Raw genomic sequence first — 22,708 nt, 5'->3', positions numbered from 1 at the left:
CACCATTTTCTCGTTTGCTTTTCACTATGACATTCCCTGCTTTTCCAACCATCCTTGGAAACATTCTGCATTAGAAGGGGTTTCTGAAATAAGCTGATCAATCGCTGAATGGTATTTATTGAATTCTTACTGTGCACTGAGCACGTAGGAAAGTTCAGTACAACAGAGTTGGCAGGTGCGATCCCTGCGCACAAGGAAGTTATAGTCTTTAGATGTCTGGGAAGCTTCTTGATGAAAAGAGTGTTGGATTGGGGGAAGTCTAGTTTCAGGGCTCTTCCCAAGATGTGAACCCATGGAGAGGTGTCCATCTCTGGGGACAGGATATCTCCTTGCCCCTGAGAAGGCCCCAGGACAAGGAGGAAGAGGACCCTGGTTTGGAGCCATCTTCATGCTCTTTTAAACGAAACAGGTGTTTTTTTCTATTTGAGAAGCATCACATAGCAGCACAGTCCATTCGTTAGTTGTCGTAAGGTTACTTGGACAGCAGTTGATAAGGGGATAAAGGTATATGTAAAGTGGTACCTTGGAAGGTATATTGTTAGGGCCCCCTACCTAGGGGCATACCTCCCAGAAAGTAACCAAAGCATGGATTAAGTGATTAAGTGAAATGAAAGCAACCGTCTCCGTCAATCAGTCTATCAAGGGTGTTTTTTGAGCACTGACCGTGTTCCCGAGCACCATGCTCGGGAACCACTTGGGAGAATGCAGTACAACAGAATTGGGGGACTGGATCCCTGCCCATGGGGAGCTTCCCGTCCTGAGGGGGAGACCAACACTCAGATAAATTATGGCCGTGTCTGTAAGTGCTGCGGGGCTGAGGGTGGGGTGAATATCAAATGCTTAACGGATACAGACCCAAGTGCATAGGTGGTGCAAAAGGGAGGGGGACAAGGGGAAATGAATGTTTAATCGGGGAAGGTCTCTTGGAGGAGATGTGATTTGAGTAAGGCTTTGAAAGTGGGAAGAGAAAATTGGCAGCCTGCTGACTCCAATATCAGTAAATCGTGCTTTCCAAGCACTCAGTACAGCGCTCTGCACAGAGTAAGCGCTCATTAAATACAATGGAATGAATGAATGAATGAATGAATGAATCGATTCCGTGGGATTCTCTGTTCAATAGCCTGAACTGGATCGTGCCATTAATTTGTCCTAACAGGAAAGACAGGTTTTTCTAACACACAAGGAGGAAAGTATCATGTTAACACAGAAATTCTGTCCTAGAAATGTTGATGTAGATGGATCCATTTTGTAGATGGATGCGATAATCCCTTTGCTTGAAAAAAAAAAATCAACTGTTCTTTAACTTTATTCTTGAAGCACTGGTTCAGAAGTTCTTCGTATCTATTGGTGGACTGGATGTTTTGACCGGCGTTTTTACCAAGTTGGTCCGAGATTCACATCAGATTATTTCTAGTGCTAAGACGGCAGTAAAAGTGACAAGTGCCATGGGTAACTGCATCTCCTGTAATTGTGAGTGATTAAAATACATGCATGTGTAATATTGCAATGATTTCATTTTGTACGATTATTCTTCATTTCAGTGCTTGATTGTATAGAGAGCTGATTTACACACAAGTGCTACGAATGACTTGACTTTATGATGTTTTATCATTCACATTGCTGCTGTCCCTCTGATATTACAGACTCAGTACTCTCCACTGCCTCCTGCCACACCCACTTCCAACATAGATTCCAGTGGGGATGCAAAATGCCGCTGGCAGACCTAGGAGCCCATTGGGAAAGGGTCAAGCCCCCTGCCCAGTCGCGTCACCGCCCGATGACCGCCCGCCCCCACACACAAACACACAGTCTGCCTATCCCTAGATGCCACCTACCTATGAGTGAAGCTGCCATCTGGTGGCTCCTTTTCCTGTCATTCTCTCTCCATTTGCTCAGAAGCCTTGGAAACTTTTCCCATCCGATCCCAACTCTGGGTCATGGGGGCAGTTGCCCCCTTCACTGCCCTAAATTGGCACCTCTGTGTCCTGTTCTGAGCTAACCCTATTCCCTCCTTAACTCCTCCCACCTTTCCCATCCCTGTCAAAAGCACTGACCTAACCCCCACCCTCGCTCATAACGCTGGAATCATCTTAGCTCCCTCTTTCCGGTTCTTTGCCCGCATTGAAATCATCACCGTGATCCACTGATTCTACCTTGGCGTTGTATCACGGATCATCTCCTTCATCTCCCTTCCTCCAGTTACTGCCCCAACTACACCGTGTTCCCGGTTTACCTTGACAACCTCCCTGTTTGTCAGTCAATAGTAGCATTTGTTGAATAGAGATGGTCTCTCTACCCCAGGAAGCAACTAGCCACAACAAAAAGGGGCAAAAATATGAGTTCACAGATAGTTGAGAAGAGACAACTTTATGGTTATAAATAGCAGGGATATTGAAGGATGTCTAGATAAAGGTAAATTACTACTAGTCGAGAATGTGCCTAAGTACTGAGGTGAATAAGCATAAGGGTTAAATGCAGCTGTTGGATTTACACAACCGGGGAAGCTTGCTTAATCAGGAAAGGCCTCGTGGAGGAGGGGGATTTCAGGAAAGGCTTTGAAGATGGGGAGAGCTCTGTTTGGGCAGGTTAGGAGGGGGAAGGAGTTCCAAACAGGGGCAACGGTCTGAGCAAGGGGTTGTAGCCAAAAACGAGGCAAAGTGGGAAAGTGAACTTGGGAGGAATGAAGAATGCAAGCTGAGGTCTAGTGTGAAGAAAGAGTGGCTGAGGAAGAGGGAGGGAGCTTACGACGTGCCTTGAAATCGCTCCCTTCTCAGGCGAGGGGGCCCGGTGGTGTCGTCAAGTGTGACAGGACAGGTAGGTGGAGGAGCCCTATATAATAGCACCATTGTATGCCATGTGGAAGTATCACATCGTCCACAGCTCCATACAAATCAGTGCGTCATAACGATGGCACGGCTAAACCGTGGGTGGGTGGGTGGAGTAGCCCCCGAGACAAGCAGTCGTGCAGCAGCACCCATGTTCCTAAGGAATCCATTCCTTGCCGACAATTGCTGTCATCGAATGGTTCCAGTTTTGGAAGAATTTAGGTGATAACATAGGGGACAGTGGCCCAAATGCTCACAGGGAGGCAGAAGAGGACCTGAAAGAGCTCTATTTTTTTTTGTTTGATTTTGTTTTTCACCCTGACGATTAAAAATGTTTGTTTCAATTATATTCACGTTTAAAAATATTTTCTATTACTAGCTCCTGGTAGTAGAATTCTGGCACAGTATCAAGTTGTGCCCCAACTTTTGACTTTGCTGGTTCTGGAGAGACTAAATTCTTTAGAGAAAACTACTCTTCTGGTTACCCTTGAGCCTTGCATACAGACATGTGATAAGTAGGTGTATCATTTAGTGGGCTTGACGCTACAGCGAGTCCAATACGTTTTCCACTTTTTATATACATTGTGTGTGTGTGTGTATGTGTGTGTGTGTGTATAGACAACTCCTTCTTGCCTGAAATTGGCACCTCTGCCAATGAAGTTCACCTGTGGGGAGGATGGTAATCTTGTTTCATTAGTGTAATCCTGATACAGATGTCACAATTCCTGTTTAATAGGAAATGATAATACTTTAATAGGAAATAATGAAGGAAATGATGCAACTGCCTAGGATGAGGGCCAGTGATCTTTTCACAAAGTCAAGATTTAGAACTTTCTAGAGAAATAAAGACCATAAAAATAATTCTAAATTCAATGGTCAGAAAATGTATTTCATCATTTTCAGGGGAATTTGTTGTATAATTGCTAGACCAGCTAGCCGTACATCAATATTTAGAGGAGATGTGATTTTGATAAGGCTTTGAAGCGGGGAGAGAGTAGTCGGTTGCATGCAAGGGAGAGGGAGTTCCTTTTGAAGTTATGTTTACAAATGATTTGGTCAAAAGGGAACAATCACAATATCAAGTTGTCATTTGGCAACTTCCTGAATGCCAATTGATTTTTCCTAAAGTCTTGATTAGATGCTGTATGAGTCATTGATAGCCTATTGGTTGAGAATTCTGAGGTGTTTGATTTGCTGTCACATTGAAGATCATTTATAGAGTAACATTTACTTGTAGACAAGCGGTCCGACAATTCGGAAAGATTCTAGTAATAAAACCAGTTGGGCAGTTTTTTTCCTCACTTGTTAGGTGATGATAATAATGATGATAATAATTCAGGTGATTATGAAGCATTTACTGTGTGCCAAGCACTGTAGAACACACTGGGGTAGATATAGGAGAATCGGGTCACAGTCTCCGTCCAAGATCGGGTTCGCAGACTAAGTAGGGGCAGCATGGCTTAGTGGAAAGAGCATGGAATTGGGAGTCAGAGATCGTGGGTTCTAATCCCGGCTCTGCTGCTTGTCAGCTTTGTGACTTTGGGCAAGTCATTTAACTTCTCTGTGCCTCAGTTACCTCATTTGTAAAATGAGGATTAAGACTGTGAGCCCCACGTTGGACAACCTAATTACCTTGTATCTACCCCAACGCTTACAACAGTGCTCGGCACATAATGAGTGCTTAACAAATACCAGTATTCTTCTAGACTGTGAGCCTGTTGTTGAGTAGGGATTGTCTCTCTTTGTTGCTGAATTATACTTTCCAAGTGCTTAGTACAGCGCTCTGCACGCATTAAGAGCTCATTAAATATGATTGAATGAATGAATGAGGGAGAACAGGTATCGAGTCCCCCGTTTACTGATGGGGGATCTGAGGCCCAGAGAAGTGAAGTGACTTGCCCCAGATGCCCCAGCAGGCAAGTGGTGGAGGCGGGATTAGAACCCAGCTCCTCGAACTCTCAGGCCTCCGCTCCTTCCGGTAGGCCACGGGCCTTCTCTAGATCCAACTCTTTTATCAATCACTCTCTCAATCGATAACACCATTAACATGACTCGAATCATTGTTCCTTCCCCCATCATGCACCCGTGGAAACTGAAAGGAGGCAGGTGGGTTTTGGCTTCTATAGTTGAGCCCAAGACAGGACTTTGAATGTCACTGCTCCTCAGGTCTGGGTCTGCAACAGCAGCTGGAAATGTTTTTTGCCAATCAATGCTTTTTTATCGCCAAATCATTCTACCATATGATTCCTGTTTTTTCCCATATTGTCATATGCATGTTCTGCTGCCTAGGTGAATACTGCATATTTGATCTAGACCACAATAATAATAATAATTATGGTACTTGTTAAGTGATCACTATGTGCCATTCTCTGTTCTAAGCTCTGGGGTAGATTCAAGTTAGTCAGGTTCAGTCCCTGTCCCACATAGAGCTCACACTTTCATTCATTCATTCAATAGTATTTATTGAGCGCTTACTATTGCAGAGCACTGTACTAAGCGCTTGGGATGAACAAGTCGGCAACAGATAGAGACAGTCCCTGCCGTTTGACGGGCTTACAGTCTAATCGGGGGAGACGGACAGACAAGAACAATGGCACTAAACAGCGTCAAGGGGAAGAACATCTCGTAAAAACAATGGCAACTAAATAGAATCGAGGCGATGTACAATTCATTAACAAAATAAATAGGGTAACGAAAATATATACAGTTGAGCAGACGAGTACAGTGCTGTGGGGATGGGAAGGGAGAGGTGGAGGAGCAGAGGGAAAAGGGGAAAATGAGGCTTTAGCTGCGGAGAGGTAAAGGGGGGATGGCAGAGGGAGTAGAGGGGGAAGAGGAGCTCAGTCTGGGAAGGCCTCTTGGAGGAGGTGATTTTTAAGTAAGGTTTTGAAGAGGGAAAGAGAATCAGATCACACTTGTAATCCCCATTTGACAGCTGAGGTAACTGAGGCCCAGAGAAACGAAGTGATTTGCCCAAGGTCACGCAGCAGACATGTGGCAGAGCCGGAATTAGAATCCATGACCTTCTGACTTCCAGACCCCTTAGTGAAAGGACTTTTATACATTTTCAGTTTCCAAATGAAAATCACCCTCTCTCCCTACTGAGCATTGACATTTGATGGCTGTTGCTTCTCTAGCATCTATATTTGGCGTTACCAGATAGCATTCCAATCCTATCGACCGGTCAATCACCAAGGTTTTATTGAGCACCTATTGAATGCGCAGAGTGCTGGACTAGGGGCGTGGGAGAGTGCCGTAGAATCATTAGCCATGATCCCATCCCAGAAGGAGTTTGTAATGTAGGCAGACATTAAAATCAATTCCAGGGAAGGGAAGCAATAGAAGATAAAGTTATGTATGTCAGTGCTTCAGGGGTGGGGGAGAGGAAGGGGCAGATCTTGGAATCGCAAGTGGAAACTGGCTGGGTCAGTCAGTAGCCTGAATGTGAGAGCTGAAAGGTAGCAGCAAGTCGAGAATGCCACGGGGCTCGCTGGCCCTCCATCAACTTCTCCCCCTCGTACCTTACCTTGCTGATCTCCTACTATAACCCAGCCCTCATGCTTTACTCTTCTAACACCAGCCTACTCAGTGTACCTCCATCTGGTCTATCGTGCCAACGCCTTGCCCACATTCTCCCCATGGTCCTGAACTTCCCCCTTCATATATGACAGACCACAACTCTCTCCACCATGTTGTCTATCTCCCCCTTTTAGACTGTGAGCCCGTTGTTGGGCAGGGATTGTCTCTATCTGTTGCTGAATTGTACATTCCAAGTGCTTAGCACAGTGCTCTGCACACAGTAGGCACTCAATAAATGCAATTGAATGAATGAATGAAAACCCTCCTACAATCCCATATCCTTCAAGAGACCTTCCCTGACTAAGCCCTCATTCCCCCTCCTCCTCCTCCCTTCTTTGTCACCTGTGCACTTGGAACGGATCCCACCACCATCTAGTCAGCCTAAATAAACACTGGCCGATCTTAGCATCCCCTACATCTAAAAATGTATCTCTAGGTATGAGCAGGACAGGATTGATAGATCAGCAGAGAAGTAGACATTTCTCCAGTTGTTATAGTTAGGGGAGTACTGAAAATGCATCTCCAGGAGGCCTTCCCTGACTGTTTTCTCATCTCTACTGGTTCGACCCCAAACACCACCTCCGCACTTCTGCAGCAACCAGGCATTTATCTACTCCAAACCACCAGATGCACTTTTGTACAACCTCTCCTACTTAAGCACTCGCTCACTCGCATGTCCACTTTCCTTCTTCCTCTTGTTTTTGTTCCCCTCTAGTTGTGTCTACTACCTCAGTTGTATTCTCCCAAGCACTTCCTAGTGTGCTCTGCACGTTAGGCTCCCATTAAATGTCGCTGCTGGTGAAGATGGAAGATGCTGGCAAAAAGGGAAATGCACAAATTGCAAAACAAGAGACAGGAAGAGAAGTAAAATTTCCCAATTAGCCACAGACAAGAAGAATCTGGAAGAATTCACTACAAATTCATTTTCAAATCAGGGAAGAGAACATTCTGATAGGTAGTAGCTGGAATTACAGATAATCATTTAAAAAGCCTTCAAGGCTTGGGAGGAAAGAATATTTCCTGAATGGAAAATGTATTTAAGCCAACTGTTTCCATTTCCCTACTGCCAACACCGCCCCTCCTACCCCTGCCCCAGCCCCTGCATCTCTCTAGCATCTCTTTCTGAATGGAATCAATGATTAGAATTATTTTGGGAGGTTTCCTTGGAAAGAGAAACAGTAAAGCCTGGTGGACAAAGCACAGGACTTGGAGTCAGGGGACTTGGGCTTTTCAATCCATCACCAATGCCTGCCGGTTTCACCTTTACAATATCACCAAGATCCGCCCTTTCCCTCTCCATCCGAATGGCTATCTTACTGGTACAAACTCTCATAATATCCCGTCTGGATTATTGTGTCAGCCTTCTCTCTGATCTCCCTTCCTCCTGTCTCTCCCCATCCGCTGCCCGGATCATCTTCCTGCAGAAACGCTCTGGGCATGTCACTCCCCTCCTTAAAATCCTCCAGTGGTTGCCTATCAACCTCCGCACAAAACAAAAACTTCTCACTCTGGGCTTCAAGGCTCTCCATCACCTTGCCCCCTCCTACCTCTCCTCCCTTCTCTCTTTCTACTGCCCACCCCGTACACTCCATTCCTCTGCCGCTAACCTCCTCACCATCCCCAGTTCACGCCTATCCCACTGTCGACCTCTGGCCCATATCCTACCGCTGTCTTGGAATGCCCTCCCTCCTTACCTCCGCCAAACTAACTCTTTTCCCCTCTTCAAAGCCCTACTAAGAGCTCATCTCCTCCAAGGGGTCTTCCCAGACTGAGCTTCCCCTTTTCCCTCTGCTCCCTCTGCTCCCTCTCTGCTCCCCCTTCACCTCCCCTTAGCTAAGCCCCCTTTCCCCCCTTTCCCTCTGCTCCTGCCCCTCTCCTTTCCCCTCCCCTCAGCACTGTGACCATTTGTATATATTTTTATTACCCTATTTATTTTGTTAATTAGGTGTACATCCCCTTGATTCTATTTATCATGATTAAATTGTCTTGTTTTTGTCCGTCTGTCTCCCCCGATTAGACTGTAAGCCCATCAATGGGCAGGGATTGTCTCTATCTGCTGCCCAATTGTACATTCCAAGCACTTAGTACAGTGCTCTGCACATAGTAAACGCTCAATAAACACTTCTGAATGAATGAATCCTGACTTTGCCACGTGCCTGCTGTGTGATCTTGGGCCCATCACTTCACTTCACTGTGACTCATTTTTTTCACCTGTAAAATGGGGATTCAGTACCAGTTCTCCTTCCCCCTTAGACTGTGAGCCCCATGTGGGGCAGGGACTCCATCTGACCTGATTATGTCATATCAATCCAAGTGCTTCATATAGCGTTTGCCCTATAGTAAGCGCTTAACAAATACTATCATTATTACTATTAAAGTTACTCTTGCTATTATTATCATTATTATCATAATTTTTTTTTTGAGCTGGATGCAGGTGTCCTGCAAAGAAAAGTGTTAGCGGTTGATGGAAATAGAGAAGCCCCTAATTAACTTCATCGTATTGTGCAGATGAAAATCTGGGACTCCTGCCCCAAAACAATGGCCTCAAACTTATAGAAGACTCCTTTTCTGCGACTCATAATGAGATTGTAAACTCCACTGTTTCTTTTGTCCAGGTCAAACGTAAGATTTGGGGTAAGTTTATTGTTGGAAAAATGATCCCACATCATTTCAGTTTCAAAAGGCTGTGGTTCTTTTTACCTTGATGACTCTTGTGTTGTGCTTTAAGCTAGCTATTCATAAGGGGAAGCAAATATTCTCCAAAGATGGATAAGGGAAATAGCAGTTGATTCCTCTTGTAACCAGCCCCAGGTACCCTCTGGACTTGTCGACATAGAGTTAGAAGGAGTTTTCTCCCAGGGTAGCAGACAGTCGGACCCTGCAGCCTTTCTCAGCTCACCAACTCTGAATCGCCACTCTCAGGCCAATGATAAACCCGTGACTCGCCTCCTCGTTCACATCCCCTCACCTCCCTTAGCTGTCCTTGGTACCCATAGGATCCCTCAAAACAGCCTGAGTCTCCCCTCTTCTGAGAGAAGCCTTCTCTGGTTCCCACTGCAGTCTCCAATGGCCACCCCATCTCCCTACTCCCCCCTGCATCTAAAGTCAGCTTGGGAGAGTACAGCAGAGCAAGCCATATGTTCCCTACCCCCAAGGAGCTGACATTCTCCTGGGGAGACAGACCTACAAAATCCGTAGTAATAGTGGAAGCAGTTGGCAGGATGAGGATCGGAGAGGGGAGTAGAGTGAAAGTTGGAATGAACAATCAGATGGATCCTTGGCAGTCCACCTCTATACACATGCTAAGGATGGGCCTAAACGCACAGCGTCTTAAGTGTGGCTGTTGGGTCGCTCTAACCTGATGTGTAGGGAATTAACCGGGGAAGGCATGATGGAGGAGGCAGAGTTTTAGGTGGGCTTTGAAGGTGGGCAGGGCCAGAGACCGGCAGATCTGGCCGAGGAGGGAACTGGACATTCAACTGGACATTCCAAGTGCTTAGCACAGTGCTCTGCACATAGTAAGCACTCAATAAATACTATTGAATGAATAAATGAATCATCTGGAGGTCGGGGGAAAGAGCATGAGCCAAGTGTGTGGTAGTGGGTGAATTGAAGGAGAGGGACAGTAGGTTTGTGGGCCAGGGCAGTGGTGGATGGAGGGGACTGATTTGTAAGATGGAGAAAGTTGGCAATGGCAAGGCGCCATTGATGGCTTAAGGGAAGGGAGGTGGATGGCCATTGGAGGGTTTTGAGGAGTGGAGATAGGTGTGCTGAGCTGTGGTTCAGGAAGTTGAAACAGGTAGCAGTGGGTAGAACAAACTGAAGGGGGAAGATGCCAAAGGCAGGGAGCCCAGGGCGGAGACGATCTGGACAGATCTTGAAGGACAGTGGTGTCTGGTTGGAAAAGAAGGAACACATCTAGGTGGTGTTTTGGAGGAAGCATGGCGGGATTTAGCCGTATGGAGTGACTTTTAGTGACTTGTGGAAAAACAAAGGTTAGTGGCCATAATGATTGACTTATTTGAAAGAAGGGGCATTAGGCATCTAGAATTGGGACTCCCAATGAGGTTAGAAAGTGAGGAAAAAATTGTTCTCATCTGTGTTCTGTTAGCATTTTCAGTTGAAGAGAACATGAGAACTAAACGATTTGATACTAAATTTCTGACAGGTTAGTGACTTGGATCCCAAGCCTTTCATTCATTCATTCATTCAGTAGTATTTATTGAACGCTTACTATGTGCAGAGCACTGTACTAAACGCTTGGAGTGTACAATTCGGGCAACAGATAGAGACAATCTCTGCCCAGTGATGCGCTTCTTCTGCAAATGATTAAGTGACTGAGGATTACCCCTGTTACCTTCCCTATTTCCTTTAAGGAGATGTGTCTTTTCCACCCAAGGTTGTTTCAGGAGGAAAACTGGGGATCCGCAAGAAGGAATATGATGTAAGGCTTAGTGCGTTATGTGCTGTTTTGTGAACTGAAGTTTGGTGACGTTAAAAGTGGTGGGTGGTCAGGTTTTGTGAACTAGTTTTCAAGACCATAAAGCATCAGCATTGAAACGTTTGTAGTAATTTCCCAACTCCTTTTTTTCCCCCAATGTTTCATAGTTAAACAGTTACTCGCTAAATTTTGCGGGTATTCTTCTAAGGAAAAAAAATGAGGGAAAGCTCCTGGCCACTTGCAGAAAACCACAAAAACCCTGATTAAGGAACATTTGGGAAGAGAAGAAGAGGAGGTTTGCCTGTTTCTTTCAAAGATTATAAATCCCCTTCCAAAAGGTTTTAAGGAAGGTCTAATAATTCTCTCTATGAGAATCATAATTTGAACAGGGACAGAAAACTGAATTGCCAACCTACCAGACTTTTCATTCTCTCATTCTCCGCATAGAGATATGAGGTGAAGGGAAACTTTCAGGGAAGGGAATCCTGCCCCTTCATAGGGAAGGGCCAGTGGGGGCAAGTGCTCTACATCCCTCCTTCCTCCTGGAGAACCCACCCCTCCTGGAGAATGGAGTTCTGGACAGCCACTGTTGTACTGGAGAGGCAGACAAAGTCACACACCCGAGTCCCCGGTGCCCTTTCTCTCCCCCACCGCTCCTCACATGGGTAGCTCTTTGGGGTCCCTTAGCCGGGGAGGGCGGGACCACCTAGGGTGAAGGGCCTGAGACCCATCAGAAAGGCTGGGGGTGAAATCCTGGGATGCTCCTGAGAGGAATGAGGGCCAAGATGGAAGAATGACGCTGCTATTGATTGGCTCCATGAGCGACCCTCTCCCACAGTGTCACATGCTGAAGAATAGGGCCAAATACTCCAGCATGAAGGATTTAGTCCTAGGATGGGGAGTGACAATTAGGGCCCCTTTAACTTGGAGTCAGCTGTAGCTGGGAGAAACTTCAAGAGTGGATGTGCACCCAGTAAGCACTCAGTATAATACCCTCTATTGATTAACTGATTGCTTGATTTACAGTAGTTTGAAGGGCATCTATGTAACTGTTCTTACTGTTAGAAAATGATCCTGCCCAGGATGCGATCCTGTCCAAGTGTGCGCAAGCGTAGATTGTAAGCTCTTTGAGGGCAGGGATCACGTCTATCGACAGCCAAGTGGTGACCGTGCATCCGAAGGAAGTCCCTCTCTCGGCCTCTGCCATCTGCACGTCCTGGCCCTGCTTTGGATTTGACCTGTTACTACTGTGATCTCTCCAGTCGTATTTACTGCGAGCCTACCGGTTCTTTGGTCGGTCGTATTTATTGAGCACCAACTGTGTGCAGAACACTGTAGTGAGCAATTGGGAGACTACCGTAGAATTAGCAGCCCGATCCCTTTCTTTAAAACTTTATTTCCTCTAGTTAAGTCCACTCATTTTCCACTTTGTGGGAGAGCGATGCTACATGGAGCCACAGGGAAACCTGCCTCTTTGGAGTTGTTTCTGTGGTGTCTTGTATTGCAGGAACAAGTCCCTAGAATAGACGGCGATGTTGGAGATTTTGTGCTGAAAGACAGCGAGCAAGAAAAAGCCCTTTCAAAGCAGTGTTCTGAGTCAGGTGCTCAGATTTACCACCCACCTGCAAGCAATGAGCTGGAGACTCAATTAGAGAGTCCTGGAGGAGATGCCCTAAGTGCTTGTTCTGGCAAGCGGGAACCAATTGGAAAGTATACCATAACGAAGGGTAACACAGAAGTTACATTTAATCCGGACTAGCCGTACCTTGGGAATATGAAATCCAGATTAAATGAAAAATCAATGAGTTTTGGCAGTGTGTGATAGAGGGATAGGGAACCTACCTGGCCCCTTCCTCCTGCCCCAAACCCCCATAGTTCTGACGTGATTGAGCTCATGCAATGAGTCTGGCCCATGAAGAATCCCAGAAATGGAGGAAGGAAACTTGAGCTGTTACCTGGGCCCGCCCTTTCCCAAAATCCCATGTCTTTCTGCGAGAGATGACAACTCACAGTCGGCTTCATGGCTCTACACCTTCTGGCAGGCATTGTGTGTCCTGCTTCCATTGTACGTTCCCTAGTGCTTAGGACAGTGCTTAGCTCAGTGAATGCCATTGATCGATGGTTTGATTGTGGTTGGTTATGACCAACCCGTCCCCCACCCTCCCGCCACCAGGTCTTTTTCAGACGTTCTGTGCCTGGACAGGCTTTCCCCATTGGATTGCCCTTTTTCTCCAGAAGTATACTAACTGACACAGTCCTTTCTGTCTTCCGTTGTCTTTTTACAGGATCATTTGTTCAGGGTAAGTTGGTCTTCCAAAATGTCAGCCACCCTACTCAGTTTTGTACTGACTGTACATTTGATGAGCATACTCACAATTTGTTCATCCTGAGCATTAATCAAGATATTCACTAGAACCATCCATTATGTTTTTTTAATCTACTGTCCCTTTGCTTTTAGCGAATGTGTGTTTGACCATGCGGCTGCAGAAGATGGAAATAGAGCACAGCAGCCACCAAAGGAAGGTACAGTAGCAAATGTTTTCTCTCCTTTGTGTTAAACTTAGCTGGCAATTTGAAGGGAGAAAACGGGTCCACTCCTCACCGCCTCCAATAGCTCTTTCAGCTCTTACCTCCCACTAAGGATGGCTCGGTCTCCTGGAACCTTTCAGTTTCTGAACTACAGCCTTTCAGCAACAGGGAGACTGGTTTGGTAGTTGTGAGTTAAAAGTTAGGAACATTGTTTTCAGGGTGAAAAGCCCTACCACCGTGGCAAGAAAGTTTTATTCATGGGAACGTTGAAAAATTTTGAAGGGAAAATCATTTTTGTCTCGATCTGATGTCATTATGGTCAGAGTTACTCAATCGATCAATCGATGGTATTTATTGAGTGCTATCCTCTGCAGAGCACTAAACTAAGCGATTGGAAATGTAAACTGTAATGGAATTGGTTGGCTCCACAAGCTCCCACAAGGTAGACCCCACAAGGAACTTGCAGTCTAGAGGCGGAGACAGTCTTTAAAATGAATTAGGGCTGTGTACCTGAATGCTAGCGTTGGCCAAAGGGATGGCACGCTTAAGGTGCTGGGAATTGAATCGGGGAGAACCGATTGGAGGAGGAAAGATTTAAGGAGGGTTTCAAAAGTGGGGAGAGCTGTGGTCTGTCTGATGTGGGGAAGGAGGGAGTTCCAAGCTGGGAAAACTGGGTGAGTGAGAGACTCGAGAGTGAGGTCCAGTGAGAAGGTTGGCTGTGGGGGAATGAAGAGCGCGACTTGGGAGATAGCGGTTAGAGAGAGCGGTTAGGTCAGGCGAGTCCAGACGGGGGAGAGCCTGGAAGCCAATTGTATGGATGGTTTTGTTCGATGTGAAGTGACTCGGGGATCCAGCGGAGGGTTTGAAGGACAGGAGAGATGTGGGTCAGGTGGTGATGCTTCGGGAAGATGATCTGTGCAGCAGTTTGTCGTGGGGGGGAGTGGTATTTACTAAGTGCTTGAGGTGTACAGAACACCAAATTAAGTGCTGGGAAGAATATACAGATGGGAATTAGAGACGGTCCCTCACAGAGTTCTCTCACGTGCATTACTAAGATGTTGAAGGGAAAGGAGCGGGGGCTGCTATGCTGGTTGAAGAATTGCTGGCGGTCCCTATCAATCATCCCCCTTGGAGGATGATGCTCCATAGCTTTGTCCACCCTGTGTGGGGAAGGTATTGCCCCTCCTCACAGTTGCTCTGCAGAGCCTAGTCTCTCAGGTACTATGACCGTCCGGTCGAGAGGTGGGGGCAGGTGGATGGACGGACGGACAGAGTGTCTGGGGAGGTACTGCAAATATGCAGACTGAGGAAACCTTTCATCTTAGATGTTTATGTAATGATTACAGAACAACCCGAGAATCCTTAAAGAAGAAGCAGAAGAAAGAGTAACCTGCATTTTGACTCCAGTAAAGAAACCGGGAAACAATTGGAATTCAAGTTCATAGTCTTACCCAGGAAAGAAGACTACAGTGCATCTGGTCTATAAATACTACAAGTTAGAGAAATTAAATGATATGTAATTCCTGAAAGAGGGTTTTTTTTTAAAAAAAATGTGTGTGTGTGTAGAGATTTTTAAACAAGATAACGATTCTTCATTTGAAGCAAGTTGTGTCCTGCCTATCCCGGTTCGTTTCACTGCGTGATATTCAAATGGGGGGGGGGGCGGGGCGGGGGCAGGAATATTGTCGTCTGAAGGAATTTGTGGTAGCGTGAGTTCTGGAGACCTTTATTTCGTTTGTTCAAGAAACAGGCCGAAAAGGAAGAAGCACACAAGAATTCACTGCTGTTAACTGGTTTGTGTTTTTAGAATTTGACTTTTGTTTTTCCTCCTGAGATAAATGATTAAGAAGGGTGGCCGTCACTAACTGCTTCAGTAGGATTTTTGATGTTTTAATTGAATTTGATTGTTAAGAAACATTCTTAGTGAGTGAAATCATTTGTGGAATGTTAAAAATATCCTTTTCTCTAAGTCAGTAAGAGCCTAACTTACTACCAAGGAGTGAGTTATGTACCGGGGAAGACATGGCCCATCGTCCTCACGCGGTCATGTCTTCTATGTCCTAATAGAAGAGAATGTAAGACACTTTTGATTGATAAGTGAAATTTTTTAGGAAAGTTAAATGAGATGCCATTATTAAATAAAAAGTTGGATTTTTTCCTGATAATCTATTGGCGTGGTCCTATTGAGTATTGCTTTGCTCTTGAGTCATTTCTGACAATCAAACACAGTCCTAGAAACAAAACAGCTCAGAGGGAATGGTTGAATGAAAAAGGACCAATGCCAGGCCTAGACCACTGCGCTTCCACAGTAGGAGAGGAAGAGCTCATTTGGGTACCCTGTTGTTGCTTTTTATGGGATTTATTAAGCGCTTAACTCTGCACCAGGCAATGTACTAAGCTTTGGGATAGATTCAAGATATTCGGGTTGGACTAAGCCCCTGTCCCACAGACGGCTCACCATCTTAGTCCTCGTTTTACAGAGGAGGGAATGGCAGAGCCAGGAATAGAACCCAGGTCCTCTGACTTAGAGCCAATGGTAAGGAATTTCTGTTTGATAGGGAGATGGACAGGCCACCACTAGAGGTTTTTGAGAAGTGGGAAAACCTGGACAGAACGTTGGTTTTAGAAGAATGATGATGGCAGCAGAGTGAAGTATGGACGTGTAGCAGAGAGATCAGCGAGGAGGCTAGTGTGGCAGTCAAGGTGGGATAGGCTAGGTGCTGGGACCAGCACAGTAGGTAGCAGTTTGGATGGAGAGGAAGAGATGAATTCTAGAGGTATTGCGAAAGTAAGTCCGACAGGATTTGGTGTCAGATCGAATGCGGAAAGAGCGACAAGGGGGCAAGGTCAATCCATCAGTGGTATTCGATTGAGAGAAAACAGGGCCAAAACACTAAATACACAGTAGGTGCTCAAGGAATGCAGTTGATGAATTGGTCACAGGGTGATGGGTAAGCATGTGGTTAGCTCAGCCCAACCCTTCACTCCCGCTGGAGAAACGAGTGGGGCTCCCCGCTGCCCCACCCCTTGCGGCGCTTCCCTCCCTGGCCTGAACAAAGTCTCCCTCCAGTAGGTGGCCCTGCAGATGGGTCACCTGGTGACTGACGTCTTACAGGCCACCTTCCTATGGCACCGGAGAAGCCATTCGCTCTGAGACACGAGACGAGGCTCTCGCAGCCCGAGTCGATGAGGCACATGTACTGCTTGGTGAGCATTCGACCCTTCAGTGGTATTTACGGAATGCCTCCTGTGGGCAGACCACTGTACTAAGGGCTTGGGAGAGCACAGTGGCAGAAAGTGACAATACCTGCCTTCAAGGAGCTTACGGTCTACTGGTGGAGGCAGACAGTAATACAAATGTCATGTAGGGGCAGGGACTCGAGTGTAAAGGTGTGTGCTGTGAACGGTAGAAGGAGCACCTAGAGTCCCTGAAATGCTCTCCTTTGAACCAGAGGGGAACCCGGCTCCCGGGTGGTCGCCCTGGGGGATTGGGTGCCCGGTTGCTGCACGATCCGGGACTGGCTTGGGGGGTGACCCCTCCGAGGCCAGGGAGTGACAAGGACGGGTCTGGCGGGGCTGGGGAGGAGAGAAATGCCTCTCATGCCTGAGCGGGAGGAGGCCGGGGTTGGGTCTGAGGCGGGAGCAGGGGACTGGAGCTTGGGGACTGGGGGACTCACAGCCACCCCCTCCTGTCTGGACCTGCTTCCCCATTCACGTCTGACAGACCTCCGCTCTCCCCACCATCAAACCCCTAATAAAATCACCTCTCATCTCCGGGAGGCCTTTCCTGACAATTCTTTCATCTCCACACCCTATTTGCTTGAAACCGCCTCACCCACAAACTTGAGTCCATATTCCCTAAGTATCTGGGCTCTTAGGAGAAGCAGCGTGGCCTAGTGGAGAGATCCCGGGCCTGGGAGTCAGAAGGACATGAGCGCTAATCCCTGTTCCACTTGTCCGCAGGGTGACCTTGGGCAAGTCAGTCCCAAAACTGAGCTCCTCATCTTCCCTCCCAAGCCCAGTCCTCTCTCAGACTTCCCTATCACCGTGGATGGTTCGACCATCCTTCCCGCCTCTCAGGCCCACAACCTCGATGTCATCTTTGACTCGGCTCTCTCGTTCACCCCACACATCCGACCCGTTACCGAGACCTGCCGGTCTCACCTTTATAACACTGCCAAGATCCGCCCTTTCCTCTCCACCCAAACGGCTACCTTACTGCTACAGGCTCTCGTAATATCCCAGCTAGACTACTGTGTCAGCCTTCTCTCTGATCTCCCTTCCTTCTCTCTCGCCCCGCTGCAGTCTATTCTTCACTCCGCTGCCCGACTCATCTTCCTGCAGAAACGCTCTGGGCATGTGACTCCCCTTCTTAAAAACTTCCAGTGGTTGCCTATCAACGTCCGCACAAAACAAAAACTTCTCACCCTAGGCTTCAAGGCTCTCCATCACCTTGCCCCTTCCTACCTCTCCTCCCTTCTCTCTTTCTACTGCCCACCCTGCACGCTCTGCTCCTTTGCCGCCCGCCTCCTCACCGTCCCTCGGTCTCGCCTATCCTGCCGTCGACCCCTGGGCCACGTCCTCCCGCGGTCCTGGAATGCCCTCCCTCCTCACCTCCGACAATCTAATTCTCTTCCCCTCTTCAAATCCCTACTTAAAGCTCACCTCCTCCAAGAGGCCTTCCCAGACTGAGCTCCCCCCTTTTTTCCCTCTGCTCCCTCCACTCCCCCCTTCACCTCTCCGCAGCTAAACCCTCTTCTCCCCCCTTTCCCTCTCCTCCTCCCCCTCTCCCATCCCAACCCCTCAGCACTGTACTCACCGCTCAACTGTATATATCTTCATCACCCTATTTATTTTGTTTAATGAGATGTACATCACCCTGATTCTATTTATTTGCCATTGTTTTTATGAGATGTTCTTCCCCTTGACTCTATTTATTGCCATTGTTCTTGTCTGCCTGTCTCCCCCGATTAGACTGTAAGCCCGCCAAAGGGCAGGGACTGTCTCTATCTGTTGCTGATTTGTACATTCCAAGCGCTTAGTACAGTGCTCTGCACATAGTAAGCGCTCAATAAATACTATTGAATGAATGCCCAGAGCGTTTCTGTAGAAAGATAATCTGGGCAGCGGAATGAAGAATAGACTGAAGCAGGGATACAGGAAGTTGGGAGATCAGAAAGGAGGCTGACGCAGTAATCCAGTAGGGATATGATGAGAGATTGTACCAACACGGTAGCGGTTTGGATGGAGAGGAAATTTATTACAGTACTCTACACACAGTAACTGTTCAATAAATAAGATCGATTTATTGAAAGAACAGGGGTGAGGAAGAGGCAGGAAGTCCAGGGTGTGAGCCAGTGATTGAAGGCAAGAGAGATGGAGGAACTAGAAGTAGGTTGGTGTCAGAGGAGTGAAATGTGCAGACTGGGTTGGAGTGGGAGAATAGTGAGGCTAGGTAGGTGAGAAGAGAGCCGATTGTGTGACAAAGTCGCTGACGAAGAGTTTCTTTTTGATGCGGGCGTGGATTGTCAACCACTTGAGGTTTAGGAGGGATGGGAGGTAAGGGCTGAACAGATTTTTAGACAAATGATTCAGACATCAGAGTAAAGTAGGGACTTAATAATTTTGGTTAAAAATAAGGTATCAGACCTTAGAACCAGTCCTCTATTTACAAAACTATTTCCATGAGAAAATTCGTTAGAGCTGAAAATGTTTCTACTTAACACGCGGTTTTCAGGAACCAACTGTGTCAGAAGTCTGAAGACTGCCTGTAGTATGAGTAGTCGTCTTTGGCTGCAGTCATCATAGTAGCAATAATAGTATTTATGGAGCACCCACTGAGTACTTGAGAAAGTACAATTAAAAAAAAAAAAATTCCCTGCCCATAAGAAGTGTGCATTGTAATGGGGTAGGCAGATGTCAAAATGCCTCTCGGTAGTAGAGGTCATGGGTTCGAATGTCGGCTCTGCCACTTGTCAGCTGTGTGACTGTGGGCAAGTCACTTCACTTCTCTGTGCCTCAGTTACCTCATCTGTCAAATGGGGATTCAGACTGTGAGCCTCGTGTGGGACAACCTGATTAACCCGTGCCTACCCCAGCGCTTAGAACAGTGCTCTGCACATAGTAAGCGCTTAACCAATACCAACATTCCGATTAGACTGTAAGCCCGTCACTTGGGCAGGCATTGTCTCTTATCTGTTGCCGAATCGTACATTCCCAGCGCTTAGTACAGTGCTCTGCACATAGTAAGCGCTCAAGTACTATTGAATGAATGTGAGATAATGTACTTTATATCCTTTAAAAGTGTGTGTGTGTGTGTGTGTGTATACACAGAAATATATATATGGATGTATATTCACACAAACATGCACAAGTCACTTAGGATCTCTGTTCATTTTTCTTCATCTGTAAAAATAGGATTAAATCAATTAATGGTGTTTACTGAGAACATACTGTGCGCAGAGCCCTGAACTAAGCACTTGGGAGAGTACATAATAGATTTGGTAAACCAGTTTCCTGCTCGCAATGGTCTTACAATCTAGTGGAGAACAGATATTTATAGAACTACATAATTGGTAGATACCAGGTTTCCGTTGCACTTGAAACGTGAATCCCATATGGGAGCGGACTGTGTCCGCTCTGATTATCTGGTGTCTACCACAGCGCTTGGCACAGAGGAAGCACAGAACTATTATTATCACTATTATTATTATTATCATTCAGTCATATTCACTGAGCACTTACTGTATGCAGAGCACTGTACTCAGCGCTTGGGAAGTACAATGAAGCAACAAATAGAGACAGTCCCTGCTCACAACAGGCTCACAGTCTGGAAAGACATAATTATTATCATCATTATTATTATTATGCCTCCCACAACCAGACTGTAAGCTTCTTGAGGGCAGGGATCAGGTCTTCTAATTCTACTGCACTCTCCCCAACACTTAGTACAGTGCTCTGCAGAGAGTAAGCGCTCAGTATGCACTGTCAGCATGATTGACTGACAGTGGAGGAGCTGGGCTGCGCGGAGCGCTGGGACCGGGCTTGCTCTGGGGAGGCGCTGCTCGGGGCGGTAGGGGGCGGTAGGGAGCGCTGGGGCTTCCGAGGGCGGCGCGCCACCGTGCGGACGAAGGGGGAAAGGCAGGGAGAGGGCCATGGCGGCCGTTAAGGTGGGGGGAGGGGAAGGAGAGGGGAGAGCGGCCGTTGGCAGTTGGTTGGGGGGCGGGGGCCGTCGCGCGCAGGCGCCGTCGTCGGGCGGGGCCGGGGAGAAGCCCGGGGCGCGGGAAAAGCGAGGCGACGGGCCGGCCGAGGCGGGTGTGGCCGAGGCGCCGAGGCCGAGGAGGAAGAGCCGCCTCTCTGAGGAGGAGCCGCCGGCGGGGAGGGACCCCGATGAGGACGTGAGGCCGCGGGGCCGGTGAAGGGCGAGAAGCCGGCGGTGGCGTTGGCGGCGCCCGCCAGGGTGGAGAGGAGTTGGGCGGCCCCCGCGGGGGCGTTGGGGATCGGGATCGGTGGGGTCCCGGGCCGTCCATCTTGGGCGGGAGTCCTTTGAGTGGAGTTTGCCCCGGCCACGGGGGTTGAGGGGCGCTCGGGGCAGAGTTGATCTCCTCCACGGGTATTGGGGGTTCCATGGACAGAGTTTACCACTTCCACAGGGCTCGAGGGTCGCTTTGGGCAGAGGTGACCTCCTCCCCACGGGAAGTGGGGGGGGGGGCACTCTCCACAGAGTTGAGCCGCCATTACAGAAGCGAGGTGGGCGACCGGCTTTCCAACGGACCCTTATTCTCAGGGAGGGTTCAGTGCGATGCCCCGGGACTCATTGTACTTAGATAAATTTGCACACAGTATGCAGTCAGTAAATACAATTGAATGAATAAATTAACCAGTTATAGCAGGTGACGATTGGGGGGGGCGGGGGAGGGGGCTGATTGTCCTAAACATTTATGTAGGGTTGCCAGGGTTCGGGGATTTAAGTTTTAATCCCAACATATCTTCACAACAGCCCTATTAGATAGTTGGAAAGTTACCCGACTTCCTTTTTTCGGTGGTAGAAATTCAGGCGCGGTTTACCAGTTAACCGGGGATCGAAAGGTTGTCTAGGAAATCAGTGGCCGAGCTGTGAAAAGAAGCTAGATCTTTTGCTTTGGAAAGTATGCCCCATAAAAGAGAGTAAAAATCAAATAGCCCGATAGGGCGTATTGTCTCTGAAATTTGCCTTTTCTGTTCACTTATTTTACTGTACTGGCAATGTTATGAAATTAAGTGTTATAAATATTTTGAAAATACACTTTTCTTGTAGATAAAGCGTAAGACTACAAAAGGAACTATGGAAGATAAGAAGAGCGAGGAACTCACTTGTGGTAAAATCCCTTTGGTTATGTTTCTTGAACCAGTTTTCCTATTTCTTGTCCATGTAGTTTTTTTGTGTAGTGCCCTTAGGTCTGTCTCCCTCCAATTTCTCACCCCTACAAGTCTATGTACTAGAATAAGAATAATGATTAATGACAAAGGTGGTATTTTTTAGACCACCCAGCCATTTTCACCTCTCCCTCACCCCAGCATCCCCCTTATTCTCAGTTCCAGTCCCTCAGTGTCGCCCCTTGGCCTCCTTCTGCCCTCCACACACACCGTCATTCCCCTCACCTCTGGGTTTCACTCAAAATCTCACTCGGGAACCTCCATGCTTATGTCTGTAAATGTAAGAGAAGAGGTAAAGCCATTTGAATGAAGTAGCTCGACAGAAAATTACTGTTTTCGGTGCTTTACAGTTTAATTTGAGAACAGACTGTATCATGTCATTTCATAATACCATCTGGTTATCAGTTATTTATATAAAAGGTAGAGTCCCCTACCTAAGGAGAACTCTTATCTCAGTACTTTTTCTCAGAGATATTATTCATGAAGAAAAATAACTTCAAATGTTAAAAGTTCGTTTTCAGTGGTGAAAGCAGGCGCCGTCTTCATTCAGCCTTGTTTCTGTTTTGTTTTTTCTGAAACAGCCGAGAAGGATATAGACTTACTGCTGGAGTGCATTAAGCAGCCGCTAAACTCACTCAACACTGATGCCTTAAAGAGTGCTTTGCTCTCAGTTGTTTCAATTTGTGAAAAATACAGTAAGATTCACTGATATTTGATCTGGGGTTCTCTTTTTACACTGAGATCACATGATGAAAAAATGTATAGTTCTTTATTTTCCAAGACGATGGAGCATGTCATTTCTTGCCTCTGCAAAAAAAAAAAAAGAGTGTTTTAAAATTGAATAGGTAGGAAGGAGAGGTTTGTGGGTTTTTTTCCCCTTGTGAAGCTTGGGAGAAGGTAGATTGTGAGCCCCTTGAGG

General features: G+C 47.1%; 2 protein-coding genes across 2 annotated transcripts in view; both read left to right on the top strand.

Moving 5' to 3' along the window:
- Positions 1 to 14,967, top strand: part of LOC103170271 (telomere repeats-binding bouquet formation protein 1-like) — a 60,234-nt gene extending 45,267 nt beyond the window's left edge. The window contains exons 15-16 of the mRNA XM_029057320.2: positions 13,304 to 13,368; positions 14,721 to 14,967. Of these exons, the coding sequence (XP_028913153.2) occupies positions 13,304 to 13,368; positions 14,721 to 14,740 (85 nt within the window). The 3' untranslated portion in view covers positions 14,741 to 14,967. The remainder of the gene's footprint in view (positions 1 to 13,303; positions 13,369 to 14,720) is intronic.
- A 5,674-nt stretch (positions 14,968 to 20,641) lies between these two features.
- LOC100682168 (telomere repeats-binding bouquet formation protein 1-like) overlaps positions 20,642 to 22,708 on the top strand; it is an 87,554-nt gene continuing 85,487 nt past the window's right edge. The window contains exon 1 of the mRNA XM_029057365.2: positions 20,642 to 20,771. The gene's annotated coding sequence lies outside the window, so the exon portion shown is untranslated. The remainder of the gene's footprint in view (positions 20,772 to 22,708) is intronic.

The sequence above is a fragment of the Ornithorhynchus anatinus genome, unplaced genomic scaffold (genome assembly GCF_004115215.2).
Source record: "Ornithorhynchus anatinus isolate Pmale09 unplaced genomic scaffold, mOrnAna1.pri.v4 scaffold_93_arrow_ctg1, whole genome shotgun sequence".
In the NCBI taxonomy this organism is placed as follows: Eukaryota; Metazoa; Chordata; class Mammalia; order Monotremata; family Ornithorhynchidae; genus Ornithorhynchus; species Ornithorhynchus anatinus.
Note: the sequence above shows the minus strand (reverse complement) of the source record. Positions and strands in the feature narration are given on the sequence as shown.